We start from the raw sequence: 22520 nt of genomic DNA on the forward strand, positions 1-22520 counted from the left end.
CACACACATCCATGGGTTCAAGGGATAGCCAAGGACTTGGGCTGAGTTTAAACACAGAACTTAGGGTTCTCCTCTGGCTCTCTCCTCTTTGGGGCTCCTTCCCTCACTCTTTGGTGACCATGGTTATTTTGGGCTCATTCTCCTTCCTAGTTCTTCCAGCCAGATAATGGGCTTTCTATTAGAATTTCAGCCAACTGTGGCCACCCTTAGGGAAAAAAACACAGAAAACTGGGAATTTACCCTGAGCCATTACTTGGTCCACGTTTTAACTCCCCTCCAAAATGTGCAAAATTCAGTCTCCAAAGTCCCTAGGTAGTTAATTTTTGTATATTATTACTGTTACATATAGAATTATTACTGTTAGTTACAGAGGATTGGTTTGTTCGGTACCCATTCCTTTAGAACAGAAGCTGAACTCCCAAACTCAGGTTTTTAAAAAAAATCCCTCCATTCTTCTGAAATTTCACAATGATTTTGCAGAGATGGCTTAATCACCAATCCAATAGCTTTTCCCAAAGCTCTCATTCTGTTGAATGCTCATTTGACATTATTTCATACTATTGACCAGATTCTCATCCTTGAAACTCTTTTTTGGCAACTGGTATAACATTTAGGTTTTCTTTTCAGTCTTTTCATTGCTTCCTCTTCTTTCTAGGCCATAAATGTGAGCATTCTATAAGGTTCAGACATGGGTACACTGCTTGTCCCTCATTAGACACCCTTGTTATCATTTATTCTCATGTCAAGTCTATTGATATTCATCCCTAAAGTCTGTATCTTCACGCTCACCCTCTCTCTTGATAGCCGTTCTCAATTCTCTTTTGATCCAATACATTTTCACTTGTTGTCTACTGTCAACCACCAAGTTTTAAAACATAATAGAATCATTTTCCCTCAAATCTGGTTCACACTTCTAATCTTCGTTTCCATTTTTTAATGTAAAACCATCCTCCTTAGCATAAAAAAAATCTTAAGGCAAGATAAAACCTTAAAGAAACTGAGATTAGGCTTTCCTGGAAGAGTAAAAAATCCAAAACAAAACTGGGGATATAACAAACGTCTACTAACCTTTTATTTTGCCAAGAAATGAGTTAGTACAAACAGCTAACCACCAAGATCTATTATCTTCTTGTCAAAAAGAAATAGACATCACAACAGTAGGGAGAGAGCTTTAGATTCACCTTTATAAAAACACAATCACTTCGTCCTCAGGATAAGATGAGAAGAGCTAGGGACAGGAATGGGGATTCTGAGGCTGCGGCATGGGGCGGGGAGGAGGAGGTAATGTGCAGTCAGTGGTGGCAGGAAGGAAAGGAAGACTCACTGTGGCCATTTTCCCATCCATCAGGAATACATTCCAGATGATACTTGCAGGGAATAAGGACAAGTCAGCAACCCCCTGCAGCATTATTTGGATGAGATGTACAGGGAAACACGCTGTCCTTAATGTTACACAGTGGGGCGCAATTGGGAATAAAAATAAGAGTGGGTAAAGCCAGCCAATATATAATTACTTAGATGAAAACTTAGCTGAAATACAAAAATCACTCCACTATTGATATACACAATGGGAGAGAGAAAACAAAAGACACCCATCTCAGAATTATTTGGTTTTCCAAAAGGGGCTTATTAGGGGGGAAAAAATCATAGGTGAATGACATACAGAACGCCTGGGATATAGTTTACAATAGTTTCATTAAAATTTTGGGACATATCTATTTATCTTAGAGCAAAGGATGAAGCATATGGAAAGATGTATAATTGGCAAAGAAAAAAAATCTTTCAGGGAAAAAGTCAGCTTTCAAAATATAGCAAGACTACCTAAGCAAGCAACAGAGAAGTTTAGAGAGCATAACAACATATTGGTACAAATGAAAATTTAGGTGGGCCTTCCCCTCCATTCCCCTGCCAAATTCTAGCAATATCTTAGAGGGGACTACAAATCCAATAAGAAGTTGTTAAATACAGTATTGGGGAAAGTGCTAGCTAGTGATTCTGTGGTTAAAGGAAGCCAAGCGGTTTTCTTACTGTTGATTTCAGATCCTGTAATACATTCTTGTGCCTTTAAAAATGACCACAGAGTACATAGTATGCAGGGACCACACTATGTTTTAATAGATTAGAGTGAAAATTCAGAGTTTGCTCTAGACTTAATGTAGTAGGTATAGATAAGTAACTGGGAGTAAATTACAGATATTATGATTTAAAGTATAAAGACATAAAACAACTATCCAATAAATGTAAAAATGAATAATGAGCAAATATTATGACCTCCATGTAAAAATAAGCGATCCTGAAGAGATGCTAGAGTATGCTTAGAGCATCACTTTTTTTTTTTTTTTTTTAGCTGAGCCATCCTGCCACCTGTTGGCAGCTTAGTGGCAGCTCAGCTCGGGCCGGGAATTGAACTGGTGACCTTGTTGCTCAGAGCTCGCACTTTTGAGTGAGTTCTTAACCAACTGAGCCACTCAGCTGGCCCATCACATTTTTTTTAGTTGGATGAAAAGCAAATAATTTATTGAGAAAAAGGCAACATGATTTTTTCTAACAGTAAATGACAATCTGGTAAAACCAGTGGTTCTCAAAATATGGTCTAGAATCCCTGGGGGCCTTGGGATCCTTTCAAGGGATCCTCTGTTGGGAGAATCTGCAGAACCCCTGAGGGCCCCTGCCCATTTTTGCTGTGCATGCCAAGAATATAAGTCCTGGGACATTTCTCAGGGTTATGTTTGTAGAGGGCAAACTTGAAGGGTGAGGTATCACGTCTCCCTCTTGGACAATGAACAGGCTGCTTACTACTTGCTATAATATGGTGACATTCCCAAGCTCAATATTTTTCTTCTTTAATGCAACCACTGCATGTTCACGCATCCGTCTGGTCTACCATGTCGCTCCCTAGGTGACACCACTGCAAATATAATGCTCTTGTTGCTTGCTGTACTATGAATACTAAAGACTTTTTTCTCTGATCCAGGAGTTTTGTGTCTTCCTCCAGCATCCATGAAGCAGTAATTGGTTAACTTATTAGCCTGTTAGTAAGGTAAAATCAAATCCCAGACTCTGAAATCCATGGGGTCAACTACTGTTGCAATACTATTAGATGTTATTTATCTCTTTTACTGTACTGGCACTTACACTGATGATGCAAAAGCAATGATGAGTAAAACTGCTGGTTCCTGAGTATGACCCAGGGCATGGTACCAAACTATAGTCACTGTATTCTTCAATGCCACAGTCTCAGTAAAAAACAAAAACAAAAAAACCAGTTTCACCAAGAATGTCCTTGATGAGGCAGTAAGGATTATTATTTTTATTGAGTTTTGATCCCAAGTTAACATCTTTTTAATATTCTGTGAGACAAAATGAGAAATATACACAAAGGGCTTGTATTTCATACTGAAGTAAAAGGGTTGACTTGGGGAAAAACATTGCGCAATGGTTTGAGTTGCAAGCTGAACTAGTCACTTTTTTTAATGGTGATGCCATTAAAAAATGACATGCAAGCTTGGTTATTCAGACATTTTCTCATAAGCAAATAAAGTTAGATTTTCACTTAAAAAAAATAATTGACAAGATTTGGTGTCCATGAAAAAATTTAGGTTTTCATCTGAAAAATTAAAATTTTGGGATATCTGTACCAGTTATAGTAAGCTTGACAGCTGTCCAGCACTTCAAAGACTTTTCTAATAAGATCAGTAATGATGTTAAATGTGATTTTAAAATATATCATGAACTAAGTCAGTATGTGGAAGATCTGCATAGATCAGTGAACCACTATTTTCCAAAGGACCAATTCATGATGCTACAAAATCATGCAGAGGAAAAAGATAGATTCAAAGTATTGGGTTGTCGGAAAAGTCATGATGCATTTTTGCAACAAAAAACAGAAAAAATATGTCATGACTTTACCGACAACCCAATACAAGGCAGATCGATGGCTTTTAATGTAGCAGAAAAGTTAATCAGTTTTAGCTTTTATACTGCAGGTAACACTTGAGAAGCTACCGCTTATTGAGTTTTGGTGTAGTATTAAAGAAAAATATCCACAATTTCTAAAAAAGTTATTAAAATACTCTTCCCTTTCCCAACTACATATCTGTGTGAAGCTGGATTTTCTTCACATAATTCAACAACAACCAAAAAACTAAAAAACCCACAACATATTACAACAGATCAATGTAGAAGCATTTTGTAACACTGAAAAACAAATATCTTCAAAACAGATTTTGAGAACTTTTTAGAATGACAGATTATAATATATTAATAAGAGGAACTACATTGTTTTGGGTGGCTAGTCCTAACTTATTGAGATTGAGAGAACAGCCTTTCATGCCTTGGTCAAGAGAAGTCAGGGCTGAATAAAATATACAAGCTCTGTTTTGTAGGCTCTGGAGAAGAGTAGAGAAAAGAAAAATGGGAAAGATGAGAAAGGAGGAGTTGTGGGGAAAGAGGGGAGAAAAGCCACATGAGAGATACTCAAATTTGCTTACAAGTCAGGGAAAAGGCTTTAAAAAGTGATATGCCACTTCTCATTTTCTTCTCCCCTTCAAAAAAATTATTTCCATTATTATGATAAAGCAAAATCCCTAAAATGATGTATTGATTTAAAAAGCAGAGACCTAGAAGAGGAAAGGGTTAGGATGAATTAATAATTCAGATTCAGAAACAAAATTTCTGCAACAGTAATTTCAATGTAAATATTAAAATGCTTTGGATATCAATATATTTTTTCTTAGAATTTGTGATACATTTACTATGACACTTTGGAAAAAACTCTGAACTTTAATGAGTGAACTGGTTGAAGTTATTTTTTTTCCTTCTAATTATTCTACCAGAGAGTCTATAAAGACTAGTCTCCAAAGAGGAGTATTGTAGAAGCATTACACATAAAAAGACGGTATATTTGATCCATTCTCTAGAAACAAAACCAGGGGGAATAGGACATTTGCTCTGACTGACAAGGCAAAGTGTTACACGCCCCTTCTCCAATCTTCTCTAAGCCCCAGCCTAGGTTAACATGTGCCAATGTATAGTGGGCACAATCACCATTTCTACCTAATGAAAGATGATGAAAAGAAGGAATCAAGCATTAAAAGAATACAGGAACAGTTTTTTTTTTCACAAAGTTGAGTAATGAACATAAAGTCAAATTTATTTCAAGTTCCTCTCTTAGAAAATGTGCTGTGTTTAGATGACGTAAACCACATTTGACTTTCCCACAGAAATCACGTGGTAAATACATATCTTCACTAATGATCTAATCTCTAACTTTTGTTCAAATGACAAAAGACATATTTAACATATACCTGTATATGATATTCTATTTTAAGGCTTTTACAATGCCAGATACCTAGACAATATACAGCAACTTAACAAACACATAAATATCGTTTAAGAGACTCGCAATAGAGAAAGTATCTAGTGTTGAGAGAAGCTATGGAGGCCTAAAACTCAGATGGAGATTCCTAAGTGAGAGCTTTACCCAAAGTCCAGAGTGTATGACATATGAACAGTCCAAGGATGGGGATACCAGCCAAGGCCTAGACTTGTGCTATTTTAAAAGCTACAGAGGCTAGAAAGCAGAACAGGGTTAAAGTTCATACACTGTTTGCTGGAACTCGTACATAATAATGAGTAACACACCACGGGGTAAATGCCTCTCACTGAAGAGCTGTCTCCAGAATAAAGTAACAAAAAGGTAGGGAACACTCTCTCCTCTGAAGCCATGATTATGTCACTTAAAAAAGGTTATAGTAAATGAAATTGCTCTTTCACATCCCTCAATTTTAGCTTTCTGTTTATATAATGCTCTCCAAAGTGGCCTGGAATAATTCTGGTTCTTGTCTAGGAATTATGCTTTCTCCATTAAAAACTTGTAGACAAATTAAGTTTATATATCTATTGCACACCAAGATATGGACAAGTAAGACTTTGTTTTCTTTTCCCTACTTGAGCTAAGTGTTGAGCCTCCTGCTCAAGCCTACCTTGAGCTCACTGGGAATTGTTATTTCTAAAATAAGGTCCTATTTGTTTTATCTATACCATAAATTATAATCAGGATTTCAGTTTGTCATATTAACTAAGACTTCACATTGTCTTATAATGCTTACTAATTGCTTTGAGTCTCCAAATCTTTGCTTCTCCAACTGAACTGAGTGCTTCTCTAATGTCTCTAAACTATTAATATAAGCAGAGCACTGAAGGTCATCCAATGATACAGGCTCTGCTGTCTCGACTTCTGGATGTCCTTTTAGAACTCAAAGGATTCTGCATGCTGTTTGCGTAGGATTAGCATGAATAGAGACTGAACTATATAAATTTCATGTTTTCAAATACAATTTTTGAAGAGGGCCGCTTTCCCCTCAACATACCCTTCTTTCCTCTACTCTTTGTCTCATTCTCCAAGGCGGGCATAGATGCCATTTGCCATAATGTCCATGGGTCTTTCCCCTGTCAAATATTCTAACCAAAACCTAAGTAAAATAAACAGTCTAAAGAAAACAAACCCTCAAACCACCCACCAAACAGAAGGAGGAAAGGACTGTGGGTGGTTGGTAGCAGCTTCCTTCTGTTACTGGTTCCAAGCATTTCTATTAATTTACTAATTCATTACAGAGGCTAGGCTAACTAATTGGGAATGTGCTATCTAGAAATCAATTCATTTTTGAGAAGACTAATACAAAAATATACTTAAAATAGAAAAAAACCCTGTACTATTATCTTACCATTAACTGTACCATTTCTGCACTCCGCCTTCTAGTTATTGTAGATGCATACTTTTACAAAATTGAAATCAACCAAGATAGAATTTTTTTCATCTTGGAAAACCCTAATATATTAAATCATTCAAAGGTCTTTAGAAAAGGATTTTACTTGTATTGACTAAGAGTGAATTTAATTATAACTCAGTAAGTATAGATCAACATAGGCCACTGGAAAAGATTTTAATTTCAATACTTGATTGGGGAATATTTTTCTAAGTTAGGCTTAATATTTTACAATATATAGCCAGTTCTCAAATACTCAATAAATTCAACTTATCACTCTTTTAGAATGTATTTCCCCTTCTCTTTAATCCCTTATATAGCTGGTGCTCATTGGCACTTTGGTTGTAGATATATAAAGGAAAATGAAAAAGCTAAAATTCAAGACAGTTTATTTTTATTAAATGGTTATAGTATAGAAATACTGAGTTGATGAGTTATTAAAGTATTAAATATGTGGCTGTCACATAAATCTTTCCTCTATTAGTAAAGATAATTAAGAGAGCTCACTATATTTAGTTTCATTTCTTACTAGGAGCTTTATAATTTTTCCTCTTATTGTCTGTCCACAAATGAAGCTACAATTGATGCAACATGAGTAATTCTTGGAAATAAGCTATCTCTGACATTATTTCTGTTACTTACACTTAATTTCAGCCTAGGTATCCAAATATATATTTTATAGATAAAAGATGCCTTACAAAATTAATCCAAATGTAATTAAAAAAATGAATTCTATTGAAGATTCCCTTTGAACACTTACTGTCTAAAAAATAAACTCTAAAACTTTCATAAATAATGACAAATTATCCAAATTTAAAATAAACTAAATTATTATCTTAAGATACAATTATTCTATCTTAAGAGTCACATCATCCCTTTTTTTCTAATCAAGACTGCTATTTTCAAAAATACCTTCTATATATTTTGAACTGGATATATTTTATTATCTTAAAAAAAAGTTGTAACTGGAATATATGAATTTTGACTAAAAATTAATGGTAAATAATGACATTTAGATATCTTTTAAATAGGAAAAGGGAATGTAAATATTGTTTACTTAAACACTAAATTTATGTCAGCATTTTACGGTAGTTCAGTGATTTTATAATGTACTATAACAGACCCAATAATGATACTGTATTCTAAAAGTCAGAATCATTGGTTTTGAATTTTGTCTCTTGCAAAATAAACCTGAACATATTCAGCGCCATGGTTTCTTGTGTTTATCAGCATTTTTAGATAAAATAATGATTTTGAATTTAAAAATATGAACTGGGAGAGAATTTCTCATTCTAAAATTTTTATAGAAAAATATCAAAATGGGATTTGTCAGATTTGATGTTAAATAAAAACAAGTTAAGATGGTCTTAGTTATGGTATCAGTAACAGAATAACCTTGACATACAAAGCCAAAATTTACATTATTTAGAAGGAAAGAAATACAGCACTCTTGACTTAATTGGCCTTGTGAATGTTAAGAGTTCTCTTTGTTAGGAGAGCTTGTTTTATTCAAAAGCTGTTTCATCCCACTAGAACCCAAGTCATCTCATTTAAAGAATTCCTTTTTAGGGGACCAAATACTAGAGGTGCCAAAAAAATGTATACAAGGGGACACTTTGGTCAACGTTGCTCAAGCAGTTCACCATAATCAGGAGTGTCTGGATGCTGATGGTAACTGCTTTGAGCACCTCTTGTAATAGCAGAAGTCAAACGTGACTTGTATTCATTCATCTTTTGTTCTCGGTACATATCAAGTATTACAATTTCAATACAGTTTTTTCCTTTCTTAAAATGTGTATACATTGTTTTGACACCCTCTGTATATGGTGATGTATTACAGAAACATACACTTGAAACCTATATAATTTTACTCACCAATGTCACCCCAATAAATTTAATAAAAAATTCCTTTTTAAAAATAAATTTAAATAATTCAGAAAAACATGGAGAAAAATATACATCTATATGTCCACTATCATGCTGTAAGAAGTGTTAATATTTTGCCATATTTGCTTCAGATCTTTTCTTTAAAAACAGAAAAGTTATAGATACAATGAAGCCCCCTTTATTGTCTTCTCAGAATCAGTCTCTTCTCTCTCCAATTGTAGAGGTGAATATTTTTCTAAAGAAGATGTGTACCCTTCCTATCCATGTTTTCATAGTTTTACTACATATTTGTGTTTTTATAAACAATGTCTTGTTTTATGTCTAAAAATTTATATAAATTATTCCCATTTTGTTATTTTTGTAATTTCCATGTTTTACTCAACATATCTTTTGGAATCTTGGAGTATTAATATATAAATATTTAGTTTATTTTAATTTTTCTAAAATGTTTTACTGTAAAGTCATACCATTCTGCTATTGATGGATGTTTAGGTTGTGTCTAACCAATGTAGCATGAACATCCTTTTACCTGTCTCCTTGCAGATATGGAATGTTCCTCTTTATACTGCTTCAATGAAGACTTTAGTGTCAATTGGTTAGGTGGATTTTTTTTTTTAATTTAAGCACAGGCAATTGAGGAAAAAACTAGAATGCTATTTTCTAATCCAGAATTACCTGTATCTTACTATCTACTTAGCTTAATCTTTTATTTCTTTGTGAAATCTTTTATTTCTTTGTTAAATGCCTGTTATACAGAAAAGAGAATACCAGGAAATATGAAACCTAAGCCTTTCTTTTACTTGAAAATATTGCTTCTATTTAGGAACATGCAAGTCATTTATCTGTATATACAGAACTTCTGTTTAGAATTCCACGGTGGATCCACTGCAGCAAAATGAAATGAGGAAGATGTGTTATGTATCGGCATTTGAATGTTGCTTTTTGCAGAAGCAATGTTAGCACTGAAGAGAACCTTGTCCACTTTCTCCCTCGTTCCTGCCCACCCAAGTTATTATAAAATACTGACTAAATCATTCAGGAAGTCTGTGCAACCTGATTTCTCATTTCTTATTTCCTTTAGGGAATAAGCCAGCAGTGAAGTCTACCTTTGATTCTTTTTCTCTTGGTATTCCTGGTTTTACTTTATCATGAGGTTGGTCAAGAGTCAAATTATTCTTCCTTGCTTCACCGTCTTCAAGCAGGGGAACATAGCCATAACTGTTATCTGTAAAACAAAACCCTCTTGGACATAAGTAGGAAACCCTTGTTTTTGGTCCCACCTGGAAAAGTAAAAAGAATACAAACCCAAACCCCTAATGTTAAAGAGCAGGGATTTTAAACTATGAGTTTTAAAAATTCTTCAGAAAATAATTACTGTGACAATTTAGATTTACCCATTTCGATTTTGGCATATTTGCTTCATATTTGTTTTTTTCTTTCCCACTAAACATACAAAACCCTTACTCTACCAAAAATCAGTGGTGTATAAAATATGTAGAATTTAGAAAACTAGAACTATGCTCTTTGCAGCATAACCATCAAAACAGCAATTAAACTTTTTAAAAAATTTATTTATTTACTTACCGTATTTCCCCATGTATAAGACGCACCTTAATTTTGGGGCCCGAAATTTGAAAAAAAATGTATTACATAAAGTTATTGAACTCAAGTTTTATTCATCATAAAATTCATACAATTCCTCATCACTGTCAAAACTCCCAACCGTTAGCTTGTCCTCATCTGTGTCTGATGACGAATCACTGTCTTCATATATTGCCTCGTCCTCAGTTCCATCTATGGCATTTGAAATCTACAACCACTGTATAAGACACACCCAGTTTTTAGACGCCAAATTTTTCGAAAAAAGGTGCATCTTATGCATGGGGAAATACGGTATTATTGAGGAACAGTGTGTTTTTCCAGGACCCACCAGCTCCAAGTCAAGTAGTTGTTTCAATCTAGTTGTGGAGGGCACAGCTCAGTGGCCCATGTGGGGATCGAAGCAGCAACCTTGGAGTTATGAATACTGCGTTCTAACCAACTGACCTAACCGGCTGCCCCGCAATTAAACTTTTATATAAGTCATATTTTCAGGTATGCATTTTCTGTTTAAGATAATCATTTGCATAACTACTCCATGACTATAGAAAAATTTTAAAAAGCATACATGCCAAAAAAAAATAAATAAAAGCTATCCACAATTTTTATCACCTTTGAGTTATTCCTATTAACATTTTGGTTTATATTTTGTCAGAGTTTTTCTTTTCCTGCACATATCATACAAATATCATTTCGATGTATAAAAAAAAATAAAATATTTATTTTTGTATCCTGTTTTGCTTATTTTACTATATATCATATGTCATGTCAGTAAGTTTAATGTATTATCACCACTTTTCTTGGCTACATAGCTGTTCATTATATGGATGACTGTAATTTAACTGTTGGATATTTCTTTATTTCTATTATTGGAATTATACTGTGATGAGCATCCTTGCATGCACATCTTTGAAGACTTGAACAAATATTTTCTTATGATATATTCTTAGAACATATATTTTTGATTTAAAAGGCACAGACATTTTAAAAAGCTTTTGTTATTTATTGGTAAATTGTCTTCTGGGAAGTTTTATCGACTTAAGAGTTCCACCATATAGTATATGTGAATGTCCATTTTCCATATCCTGCAATGTTCATTTCTTAAATAAACATAATATGTAACTGCACCGCCATTATTAAAATATCAGAACTATTGAGAAACAAAGGAGAAATAAAATAGAAAAAACCTGACTTCCACCTTCTTTTCTATCAGTGGTTCAAGAAATACATAAAAAATTAGCATGAACATACCTCGACTGGAATTCACAAGAAGTAACCGTGATTTTAGCTTGTCAATAATAGTTTGTTGAAATGACAGCTGTTCCTGTTGCTCACGTATTCTCTGCTCATAGTTCTCAGTCTGCTGATATAAAAACCAGTTAGTCTGATATTTACTGAAACATATGTACATACATTTACTGTCTTAATAATTATATATAGATAGGAGTTGCCCATATTGCTATTTCCCAGGTATTGAGCATTTATTTGTGAGCTAAAAACTGGCTCCAGCAATGTATTTACAATTATTACAAACATCTGTGATTCAAAATACTTGAAACACTGTAAAATTTTAAAAATTATCTTAAAGAAAATTTCAGTTAAGAGATCAACATACGGCTTTTTGGTCCTATTAGGACACAAATTATAATTTAGAACTCAGTCCTTAATGATAACAAAAAATGGCATGAATGACAAAGTGGATGTTATATTAAGTTATTCTATAAAAATATTCCACTAACTTTAGAAAAGGTAAGATTTCATGTCTTTTTAATAAACACAGTTTTGAATTTATTTTTAGAGGACAAAAACAACAAGAAGTAGCTATAACTAAGATATTATGAAAACCAAAGGGACACGTACAAATTATAAAATTATATTGATCGCCAACTTCTTTTCTAAAAGTTTTAAGTCAAGAGAACACATGGTTAATCTTTAGTGGATATCTTAAATACCACAATTTCCCATATATTTTTAATCCATTCATCTTGCTATTTTATTGCAATGGTTGTGAGAATTAAGTAATGAAAGAAGACACGAGTTTGTATTAGGGAATATAGATACTGTAAACATAAAAGCAAATTTGAACATGCTGCATTATAGTTATCAAATTAGTACAAAGTCTTAAAATATATTACCAAAAATAATAGAGGGTTCTTGACCAATTTCTTTCATTGGACAAACAAATAAATAAATGATTAAATTGTAAATTTCTGGAAATATAAAATGGAGTACTAATAATCTCAGCATGTACTTCGGTAGATACTAAATATTTGATTGTGAATTGATTCATAATCAAAGTTCAAAATCAGTAAAGCTCTATTGTTTTCAGAGACCAATAAGCCTAAAGTTCTTTATAAGTTACACAGCTGTTCCTAGATTCCCAAAATAAATTAGCTTAAGAAATTAAAGCAAAATACATTTTTCCAAGTAAAAGGCGAAGTTTTATATAATACCCTTCAAACATGATAACTGACAGAGCTGATAAATAACCCAAGTGATGTGCCATCTTTGCATGTTGCCTGAGTGTAGTCTTATATAACTTGATATTCCCATAGCGCTCTGCAAAGTAACTTATATATAGGAGATATTCAGTACATGCTTATTGAAAAAGCTTTCAAAAAATTAAAAGAAATAAAGAATCCAAGTAAAAAAAACTCCAAGAAAGTTTTATTAGTATGAATAGAAGAGTAAATCTTGTGAGTCTGTTTGGACCATATGTCCTATGACTATGAGTATCAGAACTAGAATCTTAAGATACTAAAATCCAGTTTACGGCCAGGTTTCCCAGGATGTGACATCTTATTCCTACATAAATTCACATTCAAGGCCCGAGAAAGAGTGGGTAGGTTGACTGAAAGAAGGATTCAAACATCTACAGCAAATTCTGTAATACCTTAAATTTACCTGGGCTACACAGAGCCACCAGGGCTGAGGAATCAGCAAGCAGATTGTTACTTACAGTCTTCTCATCTACATCTGTGTAAATTGTCCATTCTTTCACTACTACTCAGGCATTAAGTAACCAGTACAGAAAACCTAGCAAGTTAGAGACAGGCCCAGAATAAATGTGTAACTTATTCAGGCCTCAGCCCACTCTCCATCTACTATACATTTTTCCCCCACATTAATGAAAAACCAAATGACCTGTATTTTCTTTTGGAACCAACTCAGAAAGCCTCTGCCAAGTAATTGTCATCTTCTAGTTTCTGGCTTAAAATCGTACTTCAGCACATCTGCACATAACATAATAAATGAATAATGCTGAAAATATACTCATTAGCTTAGAAAAATCAATAGGTCAACAACTATTTCAAAGCTGAAGTTTTGACCTATTTCTTAAACCACTTAATGAAGTACTAAACTCAAGCAAATTCTGTAATAAGTTAAAAACTAACACTTTGGAAGTACAGCAAGGGAGACAGAATAGCAATGGTCCACGTTATTTCAGTGCTTTTTCCACATATTTATATAGAAATTACATATTCTAATCTAATTGTCTATATGTCTGATTTCCCTCTAAACTATGACCTCCTCAAGGGTAGAGACTATTTTCTGGTATCTCCAGAGTATAGCAGAATGTCTGGCACATATTGAGATGATCAGTAAATATCACTTGAATACATAAACTACTTTAAGTTGTTAAATAAATATCAGAGAAATAGATATGCCTTCAGAAGTGACCTGAAGGAATGGAGAAAAGACTGCTTATATTTCTATAAGGGAAACAGGAAAAATGGAGACAAGGTCAGTGGGTGAATCAGACAAAAGAAGTTAAGCTTGAAAAAAATGGATGCAAAAAATAGGCAATGTCTTAAGTTTTTTGTTTTTTTTGTTTCTTTGGAAAAAAGGGAAGCTTATACCATCTGAAATAAAGGTACTAATTTGAGAAAATTCATATTCCAAAAATAGTATAAAGATTTTGACCACAGGCCATGAGAGGGGAAAGTCCAGAGGATATATCAAATTGGGAAATAATCAGCGGAATTTAGTTTATTTGCTATATTTGGAAACTAAAAGAAATAAGAAGTGTTTTTTTTAATTAAATGATTTCGTTCACTGAACAGATCTGAATAAACTTATAACCTGAAAAGTCCTTTTAAAAGGTCAGATAATTATTGCACTGTCACAGTATTTTTTAAAAAACAGTTACAAAGCAAGTACATTTCAGCACTATCAAAGACCCCACAAAACAGAAAAATCACTAACAACCACATTGAAAATGTACAACAGCAATGTCTTGTCAACACTTCTGTACAGAGCACAGACATGACAGCTAAAACAGACAGAAGAGAAGATGCTTTTGACAGCCAGTGTGTGTGAATGATTCTTTGAGTCAGATGGCAGCAACAAGTTACCAACTAAGAGATCTGCATGACAACTAACCATCCATCTGTATCAAACACCATCTGGCCAAGATGACTCTGGCTTCTGTGTATTTGACATCCCTTCCAATTCTAACGACTAGCAAAACAAGTGGTCTACCAGCATCTAAAGAGGTAAAGCAGGTACTTAGGTACTCGTGCCAGAATATACTTGGTATTCTTTCTTAGTCTTCAGAAGCAAAACTTAAAACAATGGTGATCAAGTATAGTAAACACCTTAAATTTATTAAAAATGGTTGTCCATACATCCTCTTGACTATCATAAATCAAGCAAAAGCTTATTTTAAGTGATGTCCCTTTATCTTTACCCAGGCAAAATTTTTATCCAGACAAAATTTCAATTCATTTTCAAAACTAAGGCAGCATATTCTTTATAATTCTGGACATACAGCTGCTCAAGTTTTTGTGAGTTTCATAAATATTAAAATGGAGCTTTATAAGTTGAATTTTTTTCCTACGGTTGATACTGAAAATTCTCCTTTTTCATATTTTCAAAAGCACTTATTTCCTATGTGGAAATGGGGACAAAAAAAGTTCAAGTGTCCTTCAGTCATCTATAATACTCTAAAATAGAGCAAACATTATCTCTTCTTACCCTCAAGAACTAACCTCAATATTCTGAAAAATATCATTGTTTTCCTCTAAGTATAAAAAGAATAGGAATTTAATACATGTTGAATGGATTAAAAAAAATAGTCTCAATTTAAAAACCGTTCAAACTGTGCCAAGATTAACAAAGAAAACAAAAGTTTTACTGAAGGATTTGGTTGGCCGCCACAAATGCTCTCAATAGGGAGCTCCACAATTCATGAAGATTATTAAATATTAATTATCCCAATATATAGCACTTAAGACACAAACTAAATGTTTGACACTCTGGTAAACTAAACATCAACTTCAATTTTAAGTTAAAAAATGAGGTTGCATAGTATTAGCAACTCAGAGATCCTGGTTTACACAGTTCACTCTTCAACTATCCTCTGCTATGTTCGCTTATAACTAGGTTATAAGTCCTGGCCTCCCTCACCCTCCCAATACCAAGACTTATCTAGGAGGTCTACAATTTGACAGATCACATTATCAATCTGATTATCTACTAGTAGGTGACAGGGTTGCCACTGATTTTACAGTATGTCAAGTGGTAAATTAAGACAAACTATTTTTGTTTCACAAGCTTGTGTTTTGGTCCTAATTTACTTAGTCTCTGTGAACCTTGGTTTCTTTCTCTTTCAATGAAAATAATATTTAACTGAAGGATTGAAGGAGATGCATGTATAAAATATGTGGCACATAATAAACTCTTTGCAAATGTTAGCTCCCTTCCTTTAATAACGAGCAAGATCTCTACATAATATCTACTACCATAGCCTGTAGTACATATATCCATTCACTAAAGCTCTGATTACCATTGAACACCGGCAATTTGTCACCGGACTTACCACACAACCACCCCCTGCTCTAAGCCAGATTTCTCAGTCTTTCTTCTAGTTCATTGTAAACTAGGACTCAAAAGTTTCTTTTTGAGAATTCATTGTGGTATCTCCATTGAATCAAAAACATTGTGTCAAATAAAAACCCCCAAGAATCCTGGTTGTTCAAAGTTTACAAAGAATGTTTATAAAGCCTATAAAAAACAGGGTCGATATAATGAAGGAACAATTAATGGCTGTTAAAAATTAGAGAAGTAGCACATCTACTGAAAAAAGGCAAAAAACCCACAAAATGTCCACCATCACTACCACAACAAAACCCCAAATATGTACAAAGTAAAAAGTGACAGTCTCTTCCTTAACTTTGCCTTCCATTCCTCTGCAGAAGTAACTACTGTTGACACTTTGGTCTGTGCCCTTTCAGAACTCTTGTGTACCTACCTGTATACATGTTATTTTTAAAAAATGCAAACTCTTCTGTAACTGTTCTGTAACCCAATTTTTCAACAACACATTCACATTATCATCATATGATCATTTCACTGAATACTTACTATGTACCAAAATCAGACAGCTTTATTTTATCTCATGTAATTCTTACACTAACTTTCTGAGGAGGTTATAGATGACAACACTGAGGCACAAAAAGGTACAAAATAACATGCCCATGGTTTCTCAGTAGGCAGTAGAGCTGGGAGTTGAATCCAGGTTTGTCTGACCACAAAGCCCAAACCCCTAAATAACCACTATGGCATATCATGTGAGTTTATCTAGCTCTACCAAGGTCATCTTTGCTCTATATGTTCCCCTTAGGCATTCTCATCCCCAGTGGCTGGTATGCCAGACTCTCAAATTTCTCCTTCTAGCCCAGACTTCTCCTCTGAGCTCTAGATCTATGCGGCCAAGTGCTACTGGAGAAGTACTTCAAATTTTACTTATTCAAAAGTAATGATCTCTTTCCTCCAACTACGCCATCTTCTGCTCTGCTCCCTGCAAAATTGGGTCCTTTGCTAGTATTCCTTCTCTCAGTATATGGTACCACTACCTATCCAGAAAGCTATAACTATACTTGACATCTACTTGTTCTATAGCCAATCCACTAACAAGTGTCAATTTTAATCTTAGGTATCTTAAATCTGTCTCATTTTTCATCACCAATGTAGTCATCACAGTTCAAGCCATCACAACCTTAATAAACTACTCTAATAGCCTAATTGCTCTCCCTAAATCTATCAATCCATTCTGTATTCTCTAGCTATCCTGTTATTTGCAAAATGCAAATCTAAACATAACAACCACTTTCTTCCCACCCCCTCCCCCAAAAAAACTTTAAATTGCTTGCTAATGCTCTTAGAATAAAGAACCCAAAATCCTCAATATGGCTTCTAAGACCCTACACAGTCTTGCTCCTGACTTTTCTCATTGCACTATTTCCCTTACACTTTCAGTTCTTTTAGGTCAATGGGTCTTTATAACACGGGTCCTTGTACCTGGAAAATCCCAACCCTGCTCTTTCAAAAATCACTTCATAAAGATTGTCTTCTCCGTCTCTAGATGAGGTCAAGGCCCTAACAGACATTCTAATAGCAGTTTACCTTTTTTCCTGATACTTATCAGATTTTGAAACTTTATATTTATGAGATTGTTTGACTAGTCTCTGCTTTACGATCATTTCAAATTCTGATAGGTAGAAAATGAGTTGATGGCAAAGTACTAACAAGTACAACAGAAGAAATAAGCCTTCGATTAGAAATAGCCAGAAGGATCTTTATTCTAGTAACAGTAGCTTCAGTAGGAAAAAAGAAAACAGAGTGAAATGCTCTATTCCCACCGCAGAGATATATGTTTTGGGGGAACAAAGAAAGGAAAAAAAGGGTGGTAAACAATAATGAGGCCATTTACATCTTAAGTGAAAGTAAAGGAATTAAAAAAAATAGTACCTACAATAAAGGCATTTTATGCCTTCATGAAATCTTTTAAAACATGTTTTACAAGGTTTTAGAGGTAACATAAGCCTTCAGGCTGCGAGGTTACATTTCAGATGGGTCAAGATTAGCTCTAGAAAAAAAGCAAACTGACAAGACAGTCCTTATGGCTTTACATTTATTGTCAGAAAAAGGTTTGGATCTGTAATTTATGATAAAAAGACAGAGCACAGTCAAATTCAGTCTTACTTGAGGACTTTACTTTAGACTCACTGGTTAGTAAATACGGCTCTTTGCTTAATAAAGGGGATAATACAAATATTTTGTATCCTTCACCTTTCTTATCAGTACAAGAAAAAATAATAGCACAGCACCTGAAATGATTGCAATTATACAAAATATCTTTTCTAATCACAAGGGGATAAAACTAGAAACCAACAGCAGAAAGGAAACTGGAAAATTCACAAATATATGGAAATTAACATAGTCTTAAATAATCATTGGGTCAAAGAAGAAATAATAAGGGAAATTAGAAACTATCTTGGAGACAAATGAAAACAAAAGCACAACATATCAAAACTTAGGGGATGCCCTGAAAGCGGCGCTAAGCAGACTTTTAGCTATTAATGCTTATATTAAAAAAAAAAAGATCTCAAATCAATAACTTAACATTACACTTTAAGAAACTAGAAAAGGAAGAACAAACTAAGCCCAAAGCTAACAGAAAGGAAATAGTAAAGATTAGAGCAATGATAAACAAAGTAGAGAATAGAAAACTAATGAAGTCAACAAAACCAAGTGTTAGTTCTGCAAAAAGATCACCAAAATTGACACACTTTTAGCTAAATTGACTAAGAAAATAAAGTCTCAGATACCTAAAATCAGAAATGAAAGAGGTGACATTACTACCATATTAGCAGAAATAAAAAGATATGAAAATACTATAAACAATTGCATACCAACAAATTGGATTACCTTGATAAAATGGATGTATTCCTAGAAACACACAACCTACCAAGACTGAGCCATGAAGAAATAGAAAACTTGAATAGACCTATACTTAGTAAAGAGATTGAAACAGTAATCAAAATTCTCAACAAAGAAAACCTAGAACCCAGTGGCTTCATTAGTGAATTCTACCAAACATTCAAATAGGAATTAACACCAATCTTTCTCACATTCTTCAAAAAAAATTGATCATGCTAGAACACTTCTTAACTAATTCTACAAGGCCAGTGTTACCCTGATACGAAAGCCAGACACTACAAGGAAAGAAAACTAGACTAATATCCCTTACAAATATTGATGTAAAAAATCCTCAGCAAAATACTAGCAAACCTAATTCAGCAGCACATTACAAGCATTGCACACATTGACCAAGTCAGATTTATTCCTGCAATGCAAGGATGGTTCAACGTACAAAATCAGTCAATGTAATACCACTTTAACAGAATGAAGAGTGCGAGAACAGAATGAAGCAGGGGAGACCAGATGATCATGTCAATTGATGCAGAAGAAACATTTGATAAAATTCCACACCTTTTTATGATAAAAACACTCAACCAACTAGCAATATAAGGAAACAACTGCAACATAATAAAGGTCCTATATGGAAAATCCACAGCTAACATAATAGTCCCCTGTGAAAGACTGAAAGCTTTTCCTCTAAGATCAGGAACAAGAAAAGGATGCCCACTTTCACCACTTATTATTCAACATAGTTCTGGAAGTCCTATGTGTTCAAGTCTGCTCCGGAATCCCAATAGTGAAAACTTAAATTTATTTATTGTATTTTTCAGGTACAGAATTTCTGTTTGGTTCTCTTTAAAAATTTTTTTAATGTTGTTATTCTCATTTTGTTCATGTTACTGCTTTCCTGATTTCCTTTAGTTCTTTGATTGTGTATTCCTTTAGCTCTTTGAGCGTATTTACAACAGCTGTTCTAAAAGTCTTTCTCTAGGAAGTCTGATGAATGTGTTTCTTCAGAAACTGTTTCTGGAAATTTATTTTGTTCCTATGAAAGGGCCAATTTCCCTGTTGTTTTATATGCCTTGTGATTTGTTGAAACTGGGCATTTAAACAGCCACCTCTCTCAGACTTTATACACTGGTATGGAAAATTTTTACTAATTAGTAGGCTTCTTAGCCTTGGCTTAACCCTAGGTAAAAACTTAAGGTCTTCTCAGATATTTTCTAGGTGTGTGCCCTGTTTGGGCCTGCCTCTCTCCCTCCCTCCCTCCCTCTCTCTCTCTCTCTCTCTCTCTGTGTGCACGTGCACACGCAAATGCACATATGTGTTTTTTTTTTTCCTCCAATTTTCCTGGCTGCTTGGAAGTGTCTTAATTTCCCAAAGAGTCTTATCCCAGCTTCTTCTCAGGGCCTCAGATATTCTCTTGTATTCCTCTTCCTGCAATCTCTTGTGCCTGGATATTGACTGTAGTCCCCCCACAGTTGATGCCCGCCACTGCCTTCCACAACTGCCAGCCTGAGACCCTAACTAATTATGTTACCATTCCCAGGAACTGGGCTGCTTTCTCCCAATTGCACCATCACACACTAGATATATAAAGGGAGATAAAAAAGCTAAAATTCAGGGGCAAGTAGAAATGCCATGAAATTTCCTACTCTTTTGAATGTGGCTTTTTTCTTGACTAGCTGTTCCCTTGGTGGCTCTGGATCACTAACTGATTTCCAGAGCGCCTATAAATTTATTTCAGTCAGTCTATAGTTTGGCATTTTTGTGGAATAATGAGGGCCTGGAATTTCCTAGTTTTCCCTCTTACTGACGTCCCTCGATAGACCAATTCTCTAAGTATAATGTTAGGCAGCTAGTCTCACTCACAGCACATCCCTTGGGGCCTTTTCAGTTATCAGAATGACAGGAAACTTCTCCAAGGTTGTCCTCTTGCTTCCCTTCTTCTCTTGCTCTATTCTCTTTCCCCTTGGTACCTCCTTCTCCTATTACTTCAAATATCATCTCTACAAAGAACTCCCAAGTTTCTATTTCCAACTGGTACCTTATTCCAAAGATCCACATTTCAATTGCCTGCTGATCATCCTCCCCTGGCTAATCTATCACTTGATCTCAAAATATCCAAATCAAATCAAATCAAACAACAATTTCCTTTACCAGAATCAGCATTCTCTATTTCTGTGGTTGCATCATCAATCTTCCAATCATTCAGGCTGAAAATCTTGGAAATGGTAGAAATGGTATTTAAAAACCCAGGTCTGATTTCAGAGCCTTTGCTCTTTTTATCTTCATACTAGAAGTTTGAGAACTGTACATATCATCTTATTATTAAAGTTCTAAGTAAGAAATACCTAGCTTGCTTTACAGCAAAGTTCAACCTCATTTCTGGGAGCAGCTACACGAGGACAAATTAGTGATTTATGCTTGGTACATCTGATTCTGTAATTTCAAAAACAATAAATGTTCCATAAAATAAAATCCCAAGAAATGTCAAAAGGAAGTACAAATGTATTGCCACAAAAATGTTTTAGAAAAAAAGTTAATTTAAAAAATATAATGAATGAGATCAAAGTATAAAACCCAATGTCAGAACTCTCTTATTTCATTATACTACAGGCATGCCTTGTTTTATTGCACTTCCCTTTCTTGCATTTCGTAGACATTGCATTTTCATCAACATTGAGGCAAGACCCTCCACCAGCAAAAAGATTACTGTTCAGTGAAGGCTCAGATGAATTTATTGAACAAATCTGACATGTAACATTTTGTAAGTTTAAGGTGTATGGTGTGTTACTTTGATAAATTTATATACTGTAATATCATTACTGTTGCAGTGATATTTATCACATTACATAATTATAGCACAATATTATTGTCTATATTTATTATACTCTGCATTAGATCCTTATGGCTTATTTACTAGTTGTTTGAACTCTTATTTACTACAAGTGTATACCCTTAAACACCATCAACCTTTATCCTTCTCCCAAGCCCTGGTTGCCACCATTTAACTGTTTTTCATAGATTTGACTTTTTTAGATTTTAAATATAAGTGATACATGATAACCCTCCTAACTTCTAGTCACCACCACCTCCTATCTGCAAATTTATCTTCATTTGCAGCTATTTTCCCTCTTGTTCCCTCCAGTCTCAGAGCAACAGGTGTTTCTCCTCTCGTTCATAAATTCCTTAACCTATTTCTGAATCTCCAGTGGCCAACTGGTTGGCCTTATTTCCTTCCTTTTACCTTTTGTCCTTCAATTATTTCTTCACCCTTTACACTGTAACTCAGAAATGTCATCCACATTCAAGGCTATAAGATTTGTTGTTCTATACTTGGTACCTATAATTTGCAATTCAGAAGTCTACATAGGCGTATAGATCCATATTTGCGACCATCCATTGGACATTTTCACCTATGCCCCACAGGTAACTAAACCTAATAACTAATACCTAATTGCCCACCTTCTTTCCTTACCCCAAATCTGCACCTTCTTCTCCATTCTTGGTTTCAGTCATCAGCATCACCAGTAATCCAGTTTCTATTCCAGATACTTG

At 34.3% G+C, this 22520-nt stretch overlaps 1 protein-coding gene across 6 annotated transcripts in view; it reads right to left on the bottom strand.

Moving 5' to 3' along the window:
• The window catches only part of TANK (TRAF family member associated NFKB activator), a 79215-nt gene that overhangs the window by 19882 nt on the left and 36813 nt on the right, over positions 1-22520 (bottom strand). For 5 of the 6 annotated variants that reach the window (XM_019636881.1, XM_019636880.1, XM_019636883.1 and 2 more), the window contains exons 3-4: positions 11505-11616; positions 9761-9879 (exon numbers count right to left, since the gene is read on the bottom strand). In XM_019636881.1, coding sequence (XP_019492426.1) covers positions 9761-9879; positions 11505-11616 — 231 coding nt within the window. The remainder of the gene's footprint in view (positions 1-9760; positions 9880-11504; positions 11617-22520) is intronic. The other variant, XM_019636882.1, reaches the window with a different exon arrangement.

The sequence above is a fragment of the Hipposideros armiger genome, unplaced genomic scaffold, assembly GCF_001890085.2.
Source record: "Hipposideros armiger isolate ML-2016 unplaced genomic scaffold, ASM189008v1 scaffold_30, whole genome shotgun sequence".
Classification (NCBI taxonomy): domain Eukaryota; kingdom Metazoa; phylum Chordata; class Mammalia; order Chiroptera; family Hipposideridae; genus Hipposideros; species Hipposideros armiger.